The following is a 23,939-nucleotide window of genomic DNA, read 5'->3' as shown; positions in this document are numbered from 1 at the left end:
CCACATTTTTATGGAAGAGATCGATGATAACAACCCTCCTCGTGGTATAAATTACTACTAATAGCTGAGTTTCCTAAACTTGTTTAATAGCCGATTTACATGTGCATGGATTTACTGTCGACAGTACGTATTATCGCAGCCAGAACAAGAAAATGCAAGTGTGAACACATATTTTCGTGTAAGTTCCAAGAGTGCATGCATGAATCAAAAAAAGTTCAGCAGCATCTGAATTTTCACGTGACAGTTGGAACTTGCGAGATATCTGCGCCTGCGCAGTAGAATGATAGTGGCACACTTGGTGGAAAAAATACAAAGTACACCGAGCAGAGCATTTTGACATTTATCGATTTTCACGACCTATCTGAACCTGTCAAATAGCACCACAGGCGGCCCTCGTGGTGCAGTGGGTAAGGCGCTGGCCTTCCACCCGAGAGTTCTGGGTTCGATTCCCGGTCATGACAAAAAACATTAATGTGTTAAAATGACAACGCATCTCGCTTACATTTAAAGAATGATATTGGCGAGACAGTCAGCACTTTAATGTGTAAACAGTCATCATCGTGATAGTTCGATTTACACACTATTGGTGCCAGTAAATCCATCCACGTACAGGCGCTATAATCACGGTATGCTTTATAATGAAGTCATAATATACGAACTTAACCAGGTGGTCTACTTATCAATTAAAGTCTAATTTTGTCATTTTTTCTTCCGACCATGCCCCATCCTAATAAGATCATATTATGGGCCTCCACAGAGTGGAGTTTTGTATTAACAGATTTTCAACATATCTTAGTAAACTTTTAATGAATGTCCTGTTGGAAGCTGAATTCGACAGAGGATTCAGACGATTATCCGAATCCAATGAAATGTGTGCGACTATAGGTCTTGCATATACAGGAAAACTTTGACTATTCCGATTGGTAAGTAAAGCTTTTTCAAGTGGACCAATGAAACTGCCTTTACATAGTATTACATAATTTTTGTCAGAATCAGGACGTATTATATTCATTCCGGGGTACGGTTGTTTAAGAAAACCGACTTCACCAACATAAAATCGTAGATCCTTGAGTTCTTCCTATAGAAAGAAAAATAATTACAGGTCATTGATAATAACTAACACCATACCTAATGCAAAGTCACACAAAGAAGACACTATTTGATGATGAAGATCAGTAAATTTCGATGACAAAATAAAAAATTATATAACTTTTAAACTATCGATATGAAAGTTATTTGACTGTTAGCCTTCTTTTTTTTTGACCATGTCCGATCCTTGTACGATCGTATGGGCCACAGATTCTTGTATTTACGAGAAATGGATCTTAGCCACTTGCCCAACCTACTAGGCCCATACACTGACTCAAATACAAATTGGAAAACAATAAGTGTATTTGCCAAACACAGGATTCGAACCTGGGACCCACGATGTTATAAGCAGACACCCAAGCCGTTCGGCGTTAACCTTATATCGACTCTTAATTTTGGGAATCAGGTCACCAGTGTTGACTCTCACACAGTCTGACGCAAGTGCATCAACGCCCAACAATTTACACTCCAAACTGACTTTATTTTCAGAAATGCACTCATTTCCCTTAACATAATTGTAGGCAAACCCACTCACAGCGGATATGAGACCAGAGGGAAAAAAGTAGTCCGAGGCATTTTATATCAACAGCCAAGACTCTTCCTGTGATATTTTCAAAAGAGCAATGTTCCAGCTGACGGTTGTAGTTGGATGATGACTTAAAAATAATACACAATGCTCCTTCAAGCTCTAACAAGCTCGGAAGTAGCTGGCTTTTTTGAATATTTTTAATATCAACCTTACTATTGGAAAAGTCACTCTTTTGATCACGTGTACTGCTATGCTTTTCTCGTTCATTCTCGGTTGACATTCCAGTAATTTCAACAGTTTTAGATAACATATGCAGTGATTCACATAATACTGTTTTGCAGGAATTATACAACTTTGATACATCATCAACGCTGCCCGGGAAATTGATAATGAGTGTGGAAGCTCGGATTCCATAGTGAAATAGACAACGTACATCAAACGGCAGAACCTCCAAACACTTCAAGCACAAAGCGGATGACACATCTTCAGTTTCATTGAGAATAATACTTTTTGTAGCATTAGTAACAGAGTGTTCTAATGACACATCCATACCACCAATAGTTAATATCATATTGAACATTAATGTCTCCGAATAAAACATTAAAGCTTTCCGAATGGTATCTTCATCTTCAGATATAGATTGAGTTTTAATAGTTGGCGATTGTCGTAATGTCTTGTGAAGTGCCTTCATCAGGAATGTTCCTGATTTCATAACATTCTTGTTTTCATTTTTATCATCATTGGTTCAATCAAACATTCATTCTATATTACTTGATCAGCTATTACCATGAAAATACCATTGTCGCTTCCCTTCACGGATTGTTCGACATACTTTTTATAGACGTATAAAATAGGATACTATATTATTTGAAAGCAGCTATAGTATTTTATCAGGTTCTTGTCAGTTAAAGACGGTACTTCAGTGAAACGGAAAATAATTTTCAACTATAGGTGCGACGAAATTTTGGACTCGCTGGCAATCGGAGAGAGAACGTCGACATGTGAACACGTCAATTTGTTTCGTGATGGCGACGGGGGTATTAATTCTTAAATCGTGTAAAGATGACTAAAAAACGTTACCCATTTATTCATTCGGCATGCGTCATTTGCACAATCCGCGCATCGCCTAGCCACGATCTTTTTGGACCATGCCTAACGTGACCATACGTCCCGTTTTTAGGCAGCCTATCCCGTTGTCCCCAAGCACAGCTTCGGGACGCCGAAATGTCCCGTTTTCAGCAAGAGAGCAGCCCATGGCAACCATTAAAAAAAAAGGCGCGAAAAATAAAAAAAAAATCGATAGAAAAGCACTGGTAGAAAGGAATTTTTCTCTTATTTAAGAAAAAACAATGTAAGTCGCAGTTCTTGGAGCAATGTTAATAATCAAAGTAAATTTTAAGAAATCCTGCCACGAATTTCATTCTTATTTAAAATCAAAACCAAATAAGTGCCTATCCTATACTTAAGCAAATTTGTTCTTCATAAAAATATAAGACCACATAAATTATTTATTTTCACATGTTCAATCCTGTTTTCATTATTAATTAAAAACTACACACCTAAAAATTAGTACCGTATTGAGGAAAAAATAAATGGTCACGTTGACCATGCCTCAACTGAGATATTATAGCCTTAAGGGAAGCCAGCGACAAAAAAAAATTGAAAATAGCTGATATACCGGATTATTTATTTATTAGGAACAAATTACACATTTATGTGAATTTTTCACCAGTGACTCATAAAATTGAATGTACCTAGGTACGTATTTTAAAGTGGTCAAATCTTACACTTGTATAGGTACTGATTGCTTATGGTACGTTTACATTTGACACTTATATTGTCATATTTATGTATGATACCATATTCACTAAGTGTAAACAGTAATTATATTTGTACCAGCCACTTATTTTGCGTGTGTCGACACTCACCTGTCACTTATTATATCACTCACCATATTGACAACTGACATAACGTTTTTGAGAAGTATACGAAATAAGTGTCCGAATAAGTTACAATACCATATTTAAACACCGCATATATATTTATTCCAAATGTTGCCATTGAATAGAGTGTAGAGACTTTATTTCAACGAGAAGTAAACGAGAATTTTATGTCAGATCCATGCAGGTGTTAACAGTAAGTGAAATTTTATGTCAGACACATAAAATAAGTATAACAGTATAAAGGCTTGCGCAGACAGGGAGCGGTCAGGCGGTCTGCGTTCGGAGTTCGGCGTTCTTTGTACTGTATGGACTTCATACTGTATGGGCACACAGCCGGCGGTCAGACCGCGCCGGTCAATTGGAACGCTAGCGTTCTAGAGTTCTATTCCCGCAATTACAAAGAACTCCGTACCTCTCAACCGTTGCAATGTCTGGATCAGAAAAATTTATCGATAGAGAGAAGATTGATACTTGATTTAAGTGACGCAAATTATATAATCGTTTTTAATACAAATATATTGTTTTTAAATCAACACTTGATTGATTTACGTGCATAAATACTTGATAATTTGGCGAGATTTATAGTTTTCATAGTTCAATAATAGAATAAATTTGAAAGGTTAGAATCTAAATGTCAAATATTATAGATAGAGGTAGGTACACAAACAAAATAAGTTTATATGTGACTTCGCTTAAAATCATCGATATTAAGTTTTTAAATATCCGGTTTGATAAAATGCATTGATTACAGCAGTAATTTTAGTACCTAGATTATATTTAGTTTACAAGTCAATGTCAAATGTAATCAAATTATATAATTCATCGAAGCTTTGTATTGACATGCGAAAGTAAATAAAAAATCGTTTTTCATCTTTAATGAATTGCTGAAAAAGAACATTAAATTCTCCTTCTTCTCGCTTCATATTTATCGGATGCATCCAGTGTTTTGTTTAAGACACAAAAGCAATGGTTCGTCTTCGGAATTTGAGCTGTCAAAAAACATAGAGCGAAACCACACGGGGGAGTGAGTACGCAACAGCGGTGCTTTCTCACTTCCACTCGCAGTCGGAATATAGCGGTCTCGCATTATGCAGCGCCCGTGTCACTACAACATTTGTATACAAATAGAACGCATTATTGTTGACCGCCACATGTCTGCTGTCGGAACTCGTATTGAACGCTACCGGTCAACGGTTGGTTGAACACAGAACGCTACCGGTCAACGGTCGGTTGAACGCAGAACGCTGATCGCTCTCTGTCTGTTCAAGTCCTAAGTGTCAGATGTAAACGTACCATTATAAACATTTGATTATTTTTACCAATATTCCGTCAAAAGTAGCAATTCGTGGTCTTGTGAAATATGGTTTCTAATTAGTAGGACATAAACTGACCAAACTACCTACATTGAATTTGATAGCAATGTTTGCAAGTTTAGTGTGGGCGTGAAGATGAGTTTCCAAATTCAGCTTGAGGCATGCGCAAAACCAGAATTAAAAAGTTGAAGTAAAGTGGATAATGAAAGTGATCAAATAAATGTCAACATAGGTAACTATACTAATTTATGTCCATTATATGTCGAGATGCCTACCTAATTTGGACATATCTGATCATTTCACTTAATTTTAATGATAAATAAAGCTTACCCGTTTGGTAGATAATAGTGATGAACGTAATTAAGGTTGTAGAGCTCACCCTCGACCATAAACTGAAAGAAATAGTAAAACAAAACAAAAAAGGAGAACGAACGACGCCGAACCGATACCAGATGACATCAGTATATGCATAGACTATAGACCAGGGGGATGAAAGTTCCATACAGCGAACGTGACCACCTAATACTCAGTTTTCAGAATAGATGGTAGCACGGTCACACACGAAGTCGCATGATACAAGGCCATTTCAATGACCAATCAGAGCTCACCCATGGTCCAGCCAATCAAGATTCGAGCTTTCGATCAGTCTTTTCAAATTCCATGTCAATTCTACATGATATTTTCAAAACAAAAGCAGTCGTCCAAGCGTCAAGTGTCAGAATAATATTGCTGTTTGGCGTTTTTAAACCATATTGATAAAAGGTTTTGCAATCCGATAGCTGATAAAATAAGTTAATGGGTAAGTCTACTTTTATTATATTATGTTTTTAGGTATACAGGTACAATTGTATGCCCCTTGAAATTTCTTTGCAGTCGTGGTATCGAAATAATGATAGTACCTTCCTATTGTAATTTTCACGTTTGCAAATCTACCAAGGCAAACATAAAAAATAGGTAGGTATGAGTATATAAAGAAGATTATGTTTGAGTAAATTACGTACCTACCTATATAAAATGTCTATATTATATTTGCGCATTCTTACAAAAGTGTAAATGGCGACCATTGTCATTTTATATTTTGAGATTAAGTAGATTTTAAAATTATTGTTTCAGAATCTACATCAATATGTTGTTGATCGTCAAGCGATGAAAATTTATAAAGAAATCTTCAAGCTACACAATATATGAAATACGTAATGAAGTCATCAATCTGACAGGAAGTGCTGACAAATAATTTCCATGGTGGGAGTGCATTACTATTATTATTATTACATAATTATGTCCTCATAAATTTATATTGTTACTCATAATTTGTCAATATGATTATCATTGCAATAAAGTGTACCTATCTGAATTGAAATATCGACTTTTATTCGTTTTTGTCACAATTTCGTTTTTATAATTATAAATACTTTTTTGGGTTCGGATCTATGGTTCTGTCATAGCCAAAACTTCTAGTCACGCCAATAGATGGTGCCAATTATAGGGGGCATCTTCTCGTATGGAACTTACGAATATATATATATATATATACGTCTGTTATCTATGCTATAGACTGGTAAATGGTTTAACTCAGAGCATAGACTAATACAGGGTTCGCGAACCTTTTTACGTACGCGTGCCAAAATTTCACAAACATTATTTTTCGACTGCCTAACAGAGCAGTTTCAGGGCTCGAAATGGACCGGAGTGCCTGGGAGCGCCGTTCCGGTTCATGACATAAGTAAAGTTATCGCTCCGTGTCGTGGAAAAAATATTTTGACCGTATGAGCTAGATATGCCATATAATAGAAAATCTAACATACTTATTTTTATAAAATACACATAAAATTTAATAACTATGAAAATATCTTCAGAAAATTGTCGAGCGCTCCGGTTCGTAAACGTTTTCATTTCGAGCGCTGACTGCAGTTTTTTATGGAGAAAAATGAAAAAGTAGTATTTACGAATTCTATTAAAAATGTTCAAAAATAACAATTGAGTTCTTGAGATTCTATCTTTCAACGTGTTTCTAGCTGAAGGCGTATCTTTTATTCTTTGAATATTTATTTTCTTGGTTTCAAAATTTTCAAAGAGATCGTGCATTTTAAAAACACTTTATTCATATTATATTCCCCATAACTGAACGATTTTTAACTTTTACTGTCTGTCAGAATTACTACTACAGACCTAAAAAATTATCCATATAATGGATGGGGGAGCCACCGTCGAAAACTACCCAATCAAGACTCTTAGCTGGACAGAATGGTTTTCAAAATGGCGTCCATATGGTAGTTCGTAGTTCCATTTTTGACCGTTATTTAGATAAGTTTATAGGACTCTACTAGCTTAACCGTTTTCTTTTTTTCTTATTTGGTAGGTGCCTACATTTATTTTTGTGGGTATGAGATGCAGATGTGGGGATGAGGCATTCTCTAGCTACAGTGGTCTCAAGCATGTAAATCGATCAATGTCAGAGGTTCGCGGTGCGACTTCCTCCGCCGCCTCATAAGGTCAGTGCGATAATATTATGTGTGGTGCATAAAGCCTAAGGACCGACCTATGCAATTATACATTTACATTAAACGTATTCTTGAAGTGTATTTGCCTGCTATTTTTTTTATACAATGCGATCTATCATGTATGGCATGAGTTTCGCCATTTCCTTTTGTGCACCGATTGATAAAATATTACTGGTTATATATTATTTTTAAATTATATTATAAACCGAAGAAAATGCGCATGGCTATGTCTATATGTGTATAGGTAATATATTTCTTTGTAAAACTTTTTTGTAATAATTATTTTTTTCTCTTCAAAATAAATTCGCGAGTCATGCATAATCATCTCGCGTGCCTTCGATCGCTATCACTGGACTATCACAAGAGTGAGGGAATAACCTAGTCTGGAGAATATTGGATAGGTATCAGTGTTGCCATCTTTTTGTCACCGAATTATAATTTATGTACGTGGTCCAAGAAGTTATAGTATTTTGGGTAAAATTATAATACGCGTTGTCATATTAATATGTTGAAAATGTGAAGATTTTTGCTTTTCACAAAAAAAAATAACTAAGAATAGGTACGAGAAATTCCGAGACCCCTTTTTATTTAGTAGGTACCTACCTACCTACCTCTTCCGACCAAAAACGCTAATCGGCCAGTTATTCAAGAAATTTCATTTTAAAGCAGCCAAGAGCTTTTTTTACGTTTTTAGAACATTTTTTCCAGGTTCTCCATACCTACTTTCAATATAGCGAAATTATAGTACTTTCCTACTTTAGACCAATTTATAGTACGAAAATACTTATCTAAGTTTGAGTAGGTATTTTTTGCGTATTTTTTCCAATATGTATTAAAAATTATAGTATTTTGAGCGTACCTACTATAATACGTCAAAGAGAGTCTTCAATCTCTTTGCTATACGTATAGGTACTACTGTTATGGAATATATAATATAATATAATGACATACCTACCAATCCATACTTATCTATTAAATGTCTTATCACTATTTGCAATCAAATATGTTATTTAAAATCATAGTACTTAAGTAATGTACGCATGCATATCAACTAGCCTCGGCATTCGCATTACGGATGCACCACTAATATTATATAGGTACTTTCTTATTTTTAATAACTTTTGTTTTGTACTTACCTACTTGATTAATTCTTAATTATTGTCAATACTTGTTTTTCTATAACTTTCCACTCATTGTTTCATAATTGATGTCATTCATCATTGATATTTGTACTATATAAGAAGCATATTTGTCTATCAAAATTCAGTTAATAAACTACATATCACGTTATTGCTTGAGTTTGTTTATTTGCTCACGTTGTGGAAGCAATTCCATAACACTACAATGCTAGTACGCAGACGAAACTTATAGTTAAAATACTATAATTATAGTACGAATAGCAACACTGTTGGGTATACATATTAGCAGACTTTTTGGTTTCTTTTTCAAAAACTCAGTGAAAAAAAATCATGTACAAACGTATCCAACCAAAAAAAATTAAAGATTCAAAGTTGGGTGTTCCAAGTAAATGCATCTACCTAGTAGTTTCACAAAATATATGAAAATCAACGATTCTGCTTGATGAACATCGGAAAAGTAGTCTTTTAGGCGTGCATATTATTATAAACTCACCAAAAAACCATGGTAAATATGACCCTTTATCATATACAAAAATATGAGAAGATTAGATAAAAAAAATCATATTTTCGTCTTTTCCTGACTAAAATATCAGTAGCTCTACTGAAATTTCAGAAGACATGGCAACAACCATTTGTCTCAAGAATGATGGAATAACCTAGTCCAAGAATAACCTATTTCGTCAAAATTTTCTGTCAACTGCCATCGATGCAACATTATATAAAAAATAAACTAGGTAGTCGACAGTGTTGGTGCTGCCAACCGTACTATAATTATAGTATTTGTACTATAATTTTGGTCCGCGTACTACTAGGGGCGGCAGGTAATATGAAAGTATGGTGAAGGCAAGTATGGTGTGGCAGGCTGGTAATCAATTTGCGGCAAAATTTCCACGTTTACATTATATTATATGGGTATGTTATAATGACCAAAGTAAATCCTCCGTGATGCCCTGCATTTTTTTTTATCGCGTCACTATTTTTCACAGGTTGTCAGCTATTGTTGGCTTGCTTCATTCAGTTGTATGAGAAAGCCGATTACTTACCCCTTTTTTATTTAATACCTTTATGGCGTACTATGTACGATATAAAAAGGTATAGTAGGTACGTCCAAAATACTATAATTTTTAATACCGGAAAAAATATTCAAAAGTACTAAAATTTTAATATTTCCGTACTTTAAATTGGTGCAAAGTACTATAATTTCGTAATAGAAAAAAAATTGGCGAACCAAGAAAAAAAGCCTTTGAATTTTCCGCTATCCATTATCCGTTAATCCGTTGATATTATTTTTTAATCATGATCTAAAACCTAACATAAAGGAAAACCTATGGTGCATCCTTTGCCGCATGGAGCGGACTTTGCTCCTTAGGTTTTTGTTTATTTCTGTGTTTCAGTACCTTGATACCGAGTACACTGGCGGCAGATTGTATATGGAACAAATCATCTGTCCTACTTCCATTGACCATTCCTGCATTTGCACGTGTAGGTAGTCGTGTTTCGTTTTCACGAAATATGTACAATGTATAATAAGAATTGGTGTATTACACATTTATTTTGATTTATTCATTCAAAATGTGGATTACAACCAAAGAAAATAGATTCCAACCTTTCCAACTCTTTGATTACAACCGTTTTTCAAAAATATTTTTCGTTACTGAAGAAAAAAAGTTATAGTCTTTCACCTGAAACGGAATACATGTTATATTGAATTCCTGTGTAAACATATTTTTAACGAAAAACTACATGGACTATAACTTTTTCCGAAATACTTTAATTTGTTGGACAGCGTATTTGACGCAACATGGCAACACTTAGACTGATGAAACTATATTTATCGGCATTCCCCCGTTTTTGGGTAAGCATGAATCATCGATAGGCTATGTCTGTCTATTTAGTTTTCCCGTGTTTATCATACCAGACAGAACAGTTTGTGGATCCAGCAAAAGTGCATTCAGAATAGTTATTTCCTATTACAATTATTAGCAGTGCATTTGTCTCTCTACCAAACAGGTAGGTTCTGATATTTTAACCTACCTATCCTCTTTTTGTTATAAAACATGATATGGTCAAGAGTGTCCTTGGAGTGGGCATTTCGATTTCCTTTGTTTGGCCTTATTGGTAGAAATTGTTAATTGTAAAACGCATACTGTTTTGAGTCTTGTGACATTATGCAGTAAGTACTTACCTATTATACCTACGTATATCTACTTTTGCCGTTGATTGCACTGAAAGGACATCTTCATAATATATAATGACTGCTGCAGTGGAGGTCGTCACCTCTTTCGAAAGTTTAGTGGCCACCATATTGTGCCACTTGTCAATTTACAGATAATAAGATCTGAAATAAACGGCTTGTCGAGTGATTCTGGAGTTAAATGGAAAATAATCAAACCCATGTGGTTCCTTCCACAAAACCGCAAATGTGCGTACCTAACCAAATTCCTATAGGGTTGTCATTAAATTAATGTCAAAAATAAACTGAGGGTGCTTTTTACTGATTTCCGTCATCGTAATCTGTCAGTCGCCATTTTGGATTTTAGCTATCTTTTTGTTATCGAATTATAGTACGCGGTCCAAGCCATTATAGTATTTCGGCAAAAATTATAGGACGTGTAGAAAATGAAAGTTTTTTGTTTGTCACATAAACATAAAGGAGAATTCGAGAAATTCCGATGCCCTGCTTTATTATAACACCTCTTACGACCGAAAAATGCTAACACTGTCCGCCGTCATTAACTGTCACGAAGGTTTTTTAGAGTAGTATAAGTACACAACGCAAAACCACGTCCATAGACTAATATCACACACTGAAATTTTATATTATTTATATTATAGACCTAGATTATACTTACTACGTCCCTCGCTTCACGTTATTACGATTTGCTATGATTGAAGTACGAACATTTTACGGAACTACATATGAACCCCTAACCAAACCGGTGAATTCAATTAATAAAATTTTTCAAAATTGTATTTCTGACGTACTATACTTTTTTAATAGTACGCGGACGAAAATGTAACTTTTCGAATAGTACGCGAACCAAAATGTACTATAATTATAGTTCGGTTGGCAACACTGCGCTCACTGACAGATGACAGAGAGCGGTGGCGGAGAACCAGTAAAAAGACCCAAACTGAGTGATGAAATCGAACACAGTGGCCGCCACAGTGATTGAAAAAAACAACCTGCAATGACTGCATATTTTCACTATTGTTAATTTGAAGGCCATTTCACACGACCAGGTAAAACATTGCAGGTTGGTTAACGACTACTTCTGAAATTTACAAACTATAAGTGACAGTCAAAACACGGCTAATCTGAGCGCCAGAACACATACACTGACTTATCACATATGACGGCCGCTGCTTTCCAAGCTCATCCTCCTATGGTCGATAGAACGTTTGTGTAGACGGGTTAATAATTATTATAAACCAATGGTTCTGTTTGATGGTGTCGGTAGCTTGTGATCTGCCCGTGTAAAATGTCCCTAATTATTTCAAAGTGTATGATTTTGCGGATTGTCTTATGTTTTGTCACAAATTTAAATTGTGTATTATATGCTGTTATCACAAAGTGAAGGTTGATCTTCATGATGCGTGCGCAACAAAAATTTGTGATATTAAAATGAATTTTCTTGAATCAATTTAATTATTTGATTGGGTTGTCTTGTTCCATAAGCACTGCAAACTATCTGTATAGATATGTATTGATTTTACCATTGGTACGGTACGCTACGCTACGCCAATTTGGTTCATCATAGGGTGTGGTGGTGGTGTATACCGGAATCCATCCAGCCATGGTAGTAGTTTGTGGGAAAAAACATTCACTAAATCCATTAGGATTCACTAGGTCTTTACTACTACAGTACCTACCTAATCAATAAGTTTAGTGGTTTGTAAAGATGCAGTACCTACATCATATCCTTGTGCTCGAGGTCTTTTGAGACCAACAACAATATAGATTATCGTATCTTTACCATTTTATGTCATAATTTTTTCTTTTTCAGAAAATGAAGTGCATTATATTGATAATTACCAATGATAATGATGAAGAAAATGAGAGTGTTATGGAATCTGAAACATACCTGATGAAGGCACTTCAAGAGACATTTCAACGAGCAACAATTAAGACTCAATGTATATCTGAAGATGAAGAAACTATTCAAAAAGCTTTAATGTTTTATTCGGACACTTTGATGTTCAATTTGATAATAACCGTGGGAAATATGGGTGTCTCATTTGAACATTCGGTTATTAAGGCTACAAAAAGCATTATTCTCAATGAAATTGAAGATACGTCATCCACTTTGTCCATGAAATGCTTGGACATTATTCCGTCTGATGTGCGTTGTTTGTTTCACTATGGAATTCGAGCTTCCACACTCATCATCAACTTTCCAGGCAGTGTTGATAATGTATCGAGGTTGTATGATTCTTGCAAAACATTGTTACCTCAATCACTGAACATGTTATCAAAATCTGTTAAATTGGCTGGAGATGATCACAAAAGTACATGTGATCAAAAGAGTAACTTCTCCGATAGTAAGGTCAATGTTAAAAAAATTCTAAAAAGCCAGCTACTTTGGGGGTGGGGGTTCAAGCTTGATGAAGCATTGTGGATTATTTTTAAATCATCATCCGATTACAACCGTCAGTTGGAACATTGCTCTTTTGAAAATATCATGGGGAGAGTTGTAGCTCAAGATATAAACGCATCCCACTATTTTGGTGTATCGGGGAAGATATCGGGAGTGTGTGGGTATGCTTTCAATTACAAGGCGTGTAATAAGCAGAAAGGTGCTACTGAAGAAATAATTATACTGTCTTCTGATGAATTGAAGACTGATCCCAATGTACGTATTACCACAGGATATGCGACAGTCAATATTGGTGACATACTTCCTCTTGGTGCTGATAGCGTTGTACAGGTAGATATTTTTGACTTCTTTTTGAAGTGAAACTTTTATACAGGCATGTCGTTTGGTACATCTAATATCTCAAGTAGAGTGAAACCCTCTGGTACGTGATGAAAAATTGCCATGATTGTTGATCTAATGGTTGACACTTAATTATCACGATTTACTCATGATGACAGACGAAAGTTTCATGCAGTAAATGGTCTTGAACACAAGACCTGATTACCAAGCATGCATGCAGTGGCGCGTTTATTGACGTAGATGCCCGACACTATGACTGATTTTGAGGCCCACTACAATAAAAACGAAAAAACAAATTTTAATTTTCCCTAAATAAGTCCATGCTTTCAAACAGTTGTTTTTTATTTTCTATAAATTATACAATCTTTAATATAAGTATATCATATAACGTCCTATTTTCACTAATAAAAATTCATGTCCAAGGAATTCACTATTGAAGATATGTAATTATCTGCCTTCATTTTCTGTCCCAAACAGCGCATGGCCTGTATAGTCCCACGGCATGTCACTGATTTTAACGTGCTTTAACGGCCCACATGCTCAGCGTAGGTCAAAATGGAGCTTTTATGGTATATTCAGAGCATAACCCTGGACATTCCTTAAACGCTTTGGATAATCTATTTATATAATTTTGAAGCCTTATTATTCTTTATATTTATTTTAAACGTGTGATGACTGCATAAAGTATTTTTATTACATGAAATAGTATTTTAAACCTCTCACTCCAATGTTTTAGAATATAGTCATATTTCAGTACTTCCATGTGCAGTGGTGTTAACCCTTTATAGGGCAAAGGCCGAAAACGGTTTATTTATCGACCACCTCATTTATGAGCTATAAGTCATACACTAAATATGGAAATATCACCCTTAGTGCGTCAAGACGTTGTCGAGAACGTTCTCTGGCTATGAAATAAACCATCTAATATGAAGTGTACGTCAATCACTCGCAAAACACTATTTAGACGATTGGTCGATGTATCAGCCATTGCGCGTTTGCGGTCGCGACTCGACGAATTCGCGAGTGACACTTGACTTTGCAAGTCATTTTGTTCCCATTTATATTATGTGTTAAAAAGGTATGTACATAAGTATTTAATATGCATTTATTTATCGATTTACATTATATTTTTTACAAATATATTGTGATAGAGTACTTGTTTCATCATTCTATTGCCAAGCGGGAAGTACATAACCTCAAATTTGCAATTCGCACGGCTGACTTCTAAAATTATTTTAAAAATAAAAAAGCAGCTTAGGCAGCTGTGTATAGTTATGTTTTATTGTGAATATAGTATACTATCATAGATATATTTTAGTTTTACTCAAAATATTTGGGATCGGAAAAGTTTTCAAAATATCCGCAAAGAAATGGTGTTTTTTTGTTAGTTGTGACATCAATTGAATGCTAAAGTACGAAATTACTATCAATATCGCAACTTTCATGGGTTTGTATTGTATTATATTTGACTGTAGAAGTAACATCATCGTCAGCTGGGGTCTATCCACTGCTGAATGAAGGCCTCCCCCATCATACTCTACTTTTCTCGGTCATTTCGTAATATGGTAATGTTGTAGGTCGGTAGGTATTGTTACGATAATATGTTTTAATTTGTTGCAGTTCATTCAATCTAAGAAAAAGAGCTGTCGATGTGCTTATTGTAGTATGGCTAGAGAGCCAAAAAACATATCTTATTTTTGTAAGCAATGTAACGTACCGCTTTGCATACTATGTTTTGAAAAGTATTACGTAAATGGGTGTAAAAAAATAAAAAAATAATTTTAACTTTCCTTAAGATTAGATAAATAATATGTAAAACCATTATTTATTTGTTTTATTTGAAAAAAATTTATCAAAAACTCAAAAAAAAAACACCTGAATGGGCACTGGTTGATAAAAAAACCATCATAAATTATAGTTTTTCCAAATTTCTGATAGATATTTTTTATTTTTATATTGAAATTGTCTTAAGATATTAAATATCTGATGCAAAATGATAGAGATCGGTTTGAAATGAAGAAAAAAATGCTTTGCCCTATAAAGGGTTAAGATATTTTAGTTTTATTAATTTTTAAACGCATTAACAAAACTATTAGTAAAATTAATGTTAACATTATATAGTGACATATTTACGATAAAAAATTATATTTTATAATCTTCCCAGTTTTTCAATCCCAAATTTGACAAGAATTAGGCATTTTATTATTTAAAAAAATGGCATGATTAACAGATTTGAAGATAATTCAAATATACTTATAAGCTATGTCTTAGACCATTCAAATGTGATAAACATCCAACGAATAATGATTGCTTTATAATAATTATTGACCTAAGAATAAGGTAGTATTTTTTTTAAATACGCCATTTCTATTGGCAGTTCCCAGTGGTTAAGCTACAACATACGGCCGTAGCTATTAATTGACAAACGATAAATGAAGTAGGGAGTAAGATCATGGTAACGCTCGTGTTTGAACATGTACTGTTTTTAAAAAAATATTTTTTTTTCGGTTAGGTTAGGTTAGTTAATACCATAAAAGCTCCATTTTGACCTACGCTGAGCATGTGGGCCGTTAAGTATTATAATAATTTTTAAATTAATTTGTTTTTCATGCGATGAATGTGCTTGTTTATAAGCACAATCAATTTCAATAGTAGTGAATCCAAATTCATCATCGTTCATTGACAAATGGATTCTATCATGGGCCCCACATCCTGAAGCGGGCCTCCAGGCCAGGATCTTTGGTGGACCCATCTACCTATCGCTGAGGTTAAGGGCAGTGTGGTGCTCTAATGTAGTATTTCCTAAATTATGTACGGGAGTTATCATTTAAGTATATTTTATATATCAATCATCATATAGATATCACATCAAATTGCAGCGTATAACCACATTATTTAAAATATTCAATAACTCTGAAAAAAAACAGCGCCATACTGTTAACTACTTACTATTAATAAAATAATGTGAAAAGTGCATTAGCAAACTAACCAAGAACTCGGTGAATAGATTTTTGTTTGCTTCAATATATCTGGCGCAGAAATCATTTAAAAGTGGAAACATGGCAAACTTGTAATTTTGATAGCTCCAATTTTTTATGAATGCTTTCACTTTGTCTTTTTAAATCAGTGAATGCAATAGTGGTCCCTGCATTGATTTATTCACTGAATTTTTTTAAAATCTTAACAGTAAAATTTAAAGTGTAACAATAAAATTATCGTTCTTAAACTAATTTGCCTCAAATTTCAACATTATGATTTGACCCTTTTATTTAATTTTTTACGAGACAGCCAGCGCGCTTCATAATAGTATTATTGAAGTGAGGGATTATAAAATTAGTCTCCATATTTTCAGACAGGTTTGCAAATAACCTTTTATAGGACTGTTTTTTTTGAAGTATTTTATAACTAGCGGCCATTTTATAAACTATGTATTTGCAAACTGCAAACCTGTGGCTACATTAATTGTGTTGGACTTTTCGCTCCTTCCAGTTTAGAAATCGCTTGTGTACTATGAGTGAACGATAATCAAAAATAAAAGTTTTTTTTATTATTAAAACAAAAATCTTTTCACATTAAGATTTTTGTATATCCACTTTAATAAATTATTGTATATTCGAGGCCCCCTTTTAAATCTTGTGATGACTCACTTGAGTTCTGTTGCATTACGGAAACTAATAGCTTATTTTCATAACCTACCTGGCATATTTGTCTATGGCAGTTCGCAATATTGATAGTGTTAACTTAGATTGGATTCTAGTGTGTGCATTGGATGTACCTATAACTATTAAAACTTTTAAAATTAACGAATGCAGCTGGAACCTTGAAAATTTGTATCTCAGCTGATAATCGTGAAAATAATAATATTTATGTTGTAATTATGGAGATATACGATCTCAACACAAACTCAAAATGTAAATTTTGTTGGTTTGTCATACTAGGAGTGCGATTTGGTTCAAAATCAATATTTTTTATGTTTACTGTTTCAGCCGGTGACCCCGCTCAGGGTCGCAACCCATTGGTTGGTAACCTGTGGTTTGGAATATAGTCATATTTCATTACATTATTAAATTATTCATTTTTCAACATTCTCAAATTCTTACCTGAAGCGGACTTGCAAGCTGACCGAATCAGTGTCACTACAATTTTGAACGCGTTGGCAACAACTTCACATTGAATGTTGTTTGCATACTTTTAATACTTTATACAATTACTGTATGATTATATTATGTTATTAAACCAGTGGATAAAATATATAAACTTTATTATAAATTAATATTGTTTTTATTATCCGGAAGTCAATAACAAGGTAGTTATATTTTATTTTAATCCCATGAAGGTCTACAATAATTTTATTAGGTTTTAACTTTAGTTACTATAGCTTGTGAGGTTTAGTAGAACGACTAACAAATTAACAACGATCAATTATGAATGAATTAACAAATGTTACTACACTTACTATAAACCGATACGTAAGATTCATTAATATAAAATAGAGATTATTAAATGTTTAAGGTTATATTCTAATTTGATTTAAGTTTTGTACTATTCCATTTGTCATTCCACTGGCAATGAATACAGTTAAAAATGACTAATGGAATAGTACAAATCAATAAGAATTTTTATTCAAATTCCATAAAGTAACATACTGTTGGTCGATAGCATTAAATTTTTTGAATAAGGTTAGTCAAAACAACTTATAACTAAAGATACCGATAAAACTATATCTAGAAAGTTGTTAGTAATATGTAATTATTGTTCTCTTGTCACATGTGAAGGTTACCAATGTGGTAAAGGAAGTCCAGGGTCAAGTACAGTTTACTAAACGATTATTCTCTGGAATGAATATATACTCTGATTCCAAGAAAAATGATGTTATCATATCCAAAGGCAGTTTGATTGGCCCACTCGAAAAAGCTTTACTTACCAATGGAGATAAAGTTTTTCCTGTATATTCAAGACCTAAGATCACACTCATTTCAATGGAATGGAATACAGATAATCATTCAAATGTTCTGTTGAATTCTGCATCTCACAGGACAATAATTCAAAGTTATCTGAGGTATGTTAATTATAATGTGTTTATATTATGTACCGAAGCACTGTCCCCCTGGCCACCTTAAGTCCTCCACCATGTCCTCTGCCTGAGCCCCTACATTCCCTTCACTATAGGCGCAAAATGACAATGTGTAATAATACAATATTGAGTTAGCTCGAAAAGTATTAATTGGCAACACCCACGTTTTTTTACAATTCCATCTGGAAACAGTGCATGTCGAAATTATTTATGTTTTTCAGTTGAATGGATCTTTAAATTTTATTTGAAGAATGTTGTATGGAGAACCCACTGTGACTGGGGAACTACAAGGCTCCAAAATGGTCAATTGCATCATTCAAGATTTGGGGAATTAAATATTTTGAATGCCTCTATTTTGAAAATAATAAAATTGTTTTCGGTGAGGATGCACAAACATGTACTTACCTTATTTAAAAAGAAGATCTATTTAGCGTTGTTGCTGCTTAGCAAATACCTCTACAACTTTCTCAAAAATACTTGAACGAAACAAATTAACTTTCAAAATTGACTGCTCTGTGTAAATGATTACATTATTGATTTAAACGGTTGTAAAACAGTAAGTTGTCGTTTAGTGGCCATATGGCTGTCAGTTGTAAAAAAGGGCACTACAATAATAAATGTTTAGCTTCGTCTTGTGTACTTTCCGTGTCTTTTTGGATGTTACGGAATTGAAAATCCTTTTTAACTCCTTAGTTAGAAGCCAACCCGGCTTGAGAGTTGGTCGATTGTTTGGGCGCCATATCAGTTTAAATACGACCTTATGGTGGAGCGAGTTCAAAAGAAATTTTTGAGACATCTTTACTTGAACAATTATTATTGTGTTTATTTGACTATTTTCGAAAACTTAACATACATATAAATTAATGTTCTGCAAGTGTTTAAAAAGCAAAGTTTATCGTACGATTGCTTTTTCATTTCTATAATAATTGTTTGTGTTATTTGTGTGTAAATAATTCGAACCGTGACTGTAAAACCAAGGCATCTGCAAAAGATATATTTTGGATATTATATAAATAAGGTTTGAAGTCTTCGTTTTGTTAGGACAAATAGAGTTTCTACAAAAAAAAAACATGATATTTTGGTTTATATCTACATATATTGCATGTTCTTTCAGTTAGTTCACTTTTACATTATCAAGTTCACGACTTTTGCAGTTGTTTTGCATTTAATCTCGAAATTGAAAAATTTGCAGATGCCTTGGTTTTACACTCACGGTGCAAATTGTGCTCTTAGGAAATCCAATCCCGAGCCAAATTTTTGTTGATCCCGGGATCCTATATGTAACTATCTTCTTTAACAATTTAGTACACCTTATGAATAGTTGCCATTATTATTACGAAACTTCAGTTTGTAGAATAACTATTATTAATACATGACAGTTTTTGATCATGTCCGATCTTACTAAGATCATAATATGGGCCCCCACAAAGTGGAAGTCTGTATTAACAATTTTTTGTTTTTACGAGAAATGGATTTCAGCTACTTGCTCAACCTATTAGGTATTTTGACCATTTTGGTTGAGCAATCTTCGAATAAGTGACAAAATCTCCAAAATTCGCCCGAAAGGCACAAATCATGCAGCAATCATACAGAAATCAATCATCAGACACTCCAAGTTCATTATATTAAAGTTCATCACTACGTTGTTGGGATGACAATTTTGAACGACTAGCGAGAATCTAGTGACTCATAATGATTTGTGATTTTTAAAATAAATTTTCATTTTTGCTTCAGGCATATGGGCCCTCCCTCGCAGAATGGAAGTTGAACTTGGTTATTACGAGGAAGATGGGACTGACCGAATTTGCTTGTTATAAGCGTTACTCGTTATATCAGAGAATATGTATTTTTAAATGAGCGGTCACATAACACAAAAAGTCGCAATTCAAACAAAAATACACAATTTATTTACACACCCGTTACACGCATATTACATTTTTCTGTCAATTCATATTTTAAAAAAATTTAAAATTGATTCTTGTTTCATTGTTTTCACTCTCATTGTTCTTAAATTTCCCCTCAAAGCACTCAACCCATTAAAAGACTCTTGGGTGTTTATTATGCATTATCCAGAGTAAGCATATTATGCAGAACATAAAAATCCCTGAAACAAGCATGGCATTCATAAACTACAAAAGAAGTTGTTTATTGTAATGAACGCTGGTAGGTACCTACTGACTTCACAAACCTTGGATTTTTTATATGCAATTTCAACGATATGCATGGATACTTTTTCAATATTGTTGGTGAAAACACCAATTAGGTAGGTACTTAGACACTTAACTAGTGACATAAACGTAATCCGATCCCGGCGGCATCCTGTCCGGTCGGATTTTATTGCTTAGGGTCGAAATGTTTTTAAACGATCTACACATTAACAGTTTTAAGAAAATTTTTGACGATATTTTAGCTCAGTATACCCGATAAGTAGCTCGTTATAAAAGTGAATAAACGTATGGAGAAAATCTTAAACCAAAATGTCAACGAATGTTTCCTCATTACATCCGAGATCTCGCTATATCCGTGATCGTAATAACCGAGTTTGACTGAATAGTTATTGGCCAATTTATTTGGACCAATCTTCGTCGAAAAAATAAATGTATATTTTATACTACAACTCTAAATAACCAACCATAAGAAAAAACTATCCTCTCAATCAAAACTATTCTCATAAGTGAAACATTTATGTCAAACTGACATATTTAATTTTTAGAAGTTACCTAATATTACCTGAAAATATTTAAAAGATATATCGTAATCTTCATTAGCCTGGATCAATCCACTGCTGAATGAATGTCTTTCCAAGCCGATTCGCTGCTACATTGAACAATCATTTACCGGCTAGTAAACCACCAATACCTTACCAGCAAAAGTTCTGATTTTTCCAGAACTTGGGTTATAACGAACAAACAGGATGGTTTTAGAGGTTGCAGATCAATAGAAAGTTACCTGATGATATTTATTGAGAATGTCTCTGTTCCCAAAATCCCATTGATTCCAAGTTAATTGCCTATACATAGCTTCAAGCGGTTTCAATTCTTAATGTGCCTTACCTTCGCCATAACAGCACGTAATAAGGTCAATCGTTCAATGAAACAAATAATAACTTACATGATGAATGCTTTTCCAATGGGCAATTTGACAATCAAAATTAGCGGATAATATAAAAATCTAAGGATAATTAAAAAAAAGATTGCCTATATCAGGCTGAAAGATTATTTTTGGTAAAAAAATGTAATCTAGCCAAGCAAATGCGCAATCAGAACCTATTAAGGTGACGCATCAGTGAAACGCCAAATAATTTTCAACTGTACGCGCGACGAAATTTTGTACTCGCTTCGCATTCATTTAGGGAACGTCGAGTCAGACATACGTCACTTTGCTGCGTGATGGCGACGGGCCAATTAATTCTAAAATCGTGTAAGGATGACTAAAAACGTTACCCATTTACTTTAAAAAGAAAACATGTCAATGAATATATTATTATTGTTACTAATAGAATAATAAACAGAACATAAAATGGACGTATGTTGGATTTATATGAGAAATAATATTTCGTTTGACAGGCGTCTTTTGCACCCGCGACCCGCAATCCGCACATCGCCTAGCAACGATCTTTTTAGACCGTGCCTCGACTAATGCATGGCCTTAAGTCTTGACACTCTGGGCAAGAGAACTAATAACGCATTCATTATTTTGTTATTCGTAAGTAATATGGAAAACTAAAAATACATCAACATCGAGGAAAACCGACAAGCAAAGCTGGATACAAACATTAAAGTAGATCATAAATTCGAATCGAGCTAAATTTGATGGAAAAAAATTCATGACAAATTATCTTTTAGTTTCACCGAAGTACATATTATTTCAAAATATTCTTCTTTTGTTTCAGGGAACTGAACATAATTTACAGCGACGGGGGCTTGGTGAAACCTGAACCTAATCTAATGAAAGCAGCTATGGAGAAAGCGTTTAAGAGAAGTGACATAATTGTTGTTACCGCCGCCGCCAAAAACTTACCACATCCCTACAACCAAATTTTAAAATATGTCCTGATTGAAGACTTCCAGGCTACAATTCATTTTAGCAAATTATTGTTTATCCCTAATGGAATAACCATTTTTGCCACGTGTTTTGTTGATCAAAGAATAAAGTATATATTTTGTCTCCCCGAGAGATTCGTCGATACATTGGTGGTGTACAAACTGATTGTTTTACCATCGTTGTATTACTTCATGGGGATTGAAGACAATAGATGGAATGAGAACTTGGATCACCCACACAACAATTTTCATACTGCTGTATCTAAAGCTATAGAAGCGGTAAAGGCCCTTGCACAAGGAACAGTTATATAATTAACCATTTGCGCTGCTGTGTGCTTGCAACCAAAATGCCAATTGATTTGATGTTCACGGTTTACAAAAGGTATTTTATCACTGGACCTTTCTCCCTGTTTTAATAATTTGTGGGTTTAAGAGAGGGCAGTTAAGAGAGGAACCAGTTCAAAGAAAAAAAGAAAGATCGGTTTAAAATAATAAAATATTAAGTTAATTAATATGATAAAGTAAAAATTTATGTTTTTCTACAGTTAAATAATTCTTGTAAATTACCTAAATGTTAAATGTAATTTACAAAATGCATATTTTTAACATTAAATTTAGAGAACAAACTTGTTTAATAACTTAAATAACCACCATTTTCGTTTGTATTGCTGGTATGCCTGTAATGGTACAAGCTTCTTTCGGTACTGCTCTTTGCAGTAATTACATTCACAACAATTAATTATAAGGCAAATATCTGTCTCGTCATATTGATATTGACGGGCATTTTTATTTTCAAAATTACGATGGATTCTAATTATTTACTACAATCTCAAAACAACTTTATGTGCAGTGGGTGAATTTTTTTTCAGAAGGGAGGATTAATCCAATGTTATACTCTTAAATAGAATTTTGTACAATTATTTTTATGTCATTCACATGTCGACAATGATATCTTAATTTTATTTTCATGTTATTTGTATATGTTACGCCGAATGTGCAAAATTGACTATTACATGAAATGGGCTAAATTTTGCCTAAATCATGAAAAATGCAAGCCCGTTGCCTTATTCATGAATTAGACAAAATATCTGGTGAGTGCATGAATTCGGCAGTAATTTTTCTGCCTTGTTCATGCATTGGACAAATTAGATAGTAGCGATACGGTGGTATTTTTTGCAACTAAACTAAATGTGTGAAATGCTCGTGGATTGGTCAAAATATACGTATATTATCTATGGTCAAAATAGGTGGTCGCGCTCCGGTGGTATTATTTGCAACTAATCAAACTAACCAAATGTGTCAAATGTCATTGATTATAATATAAAAATATACCAATCAATAACTACAATGACTTTCATATCCATTTTCTAT

At 33.9% G+C, this 23,939-nt stretch overlaps 1 protein-coding gene across 1 annotated transcript; it reads left to right on the top strand.

The window, feature by feature from the left end:
* The first annotated feature begins 11,572 nt into the window (after positions 1–11,572).
* LOC147074036 (gephyrin-like) lies at positions 11,573–23,029 on the top strand. Its single transcript, XM_085944994.1, has 4 exons — positions 11,573–11,771; positions 12,522–13,442; positions 18,227–18,510; positions 22,418–23,029. The coding sequence occupies exons 2-4, from the start codon at positions 12,525–12,527 to the stop codon at positions 22,878–22,880; spliced, it is 1,665 nt and encodes a 554-aa protein (XP_085801120.1). The 5' UTR covers positions 11,573–11,771; positions 12,522–12,524; the 3' UTR covers positions 22,881–23,029.
* Positions 23,030–23,939: the final 910 nt, after the last annotated feature.

The sequence above is a fragment of the Rhyacophila brunnea genome, unplaced genomic scaffold, assembly GCF_057557595.1.
Source record: "Rhyacophila brunnea isolate RB1 unplaced genomic scaffold, BYU_Rbru_1.0 scaffold_17, whole genome shotgun sequence".
Taxonomy (NCBI): Eukaryota; Metazoa; Arthropoda; class Insecta; order Trichoptera; family Rhyacophilidae; genus Rhyacophila; species Rhyacophila brunnea.
Note: the sequence above shows the minus strand (reverse complement) of the source record. Positions and strands in the feature narration are given on the sequence as shown.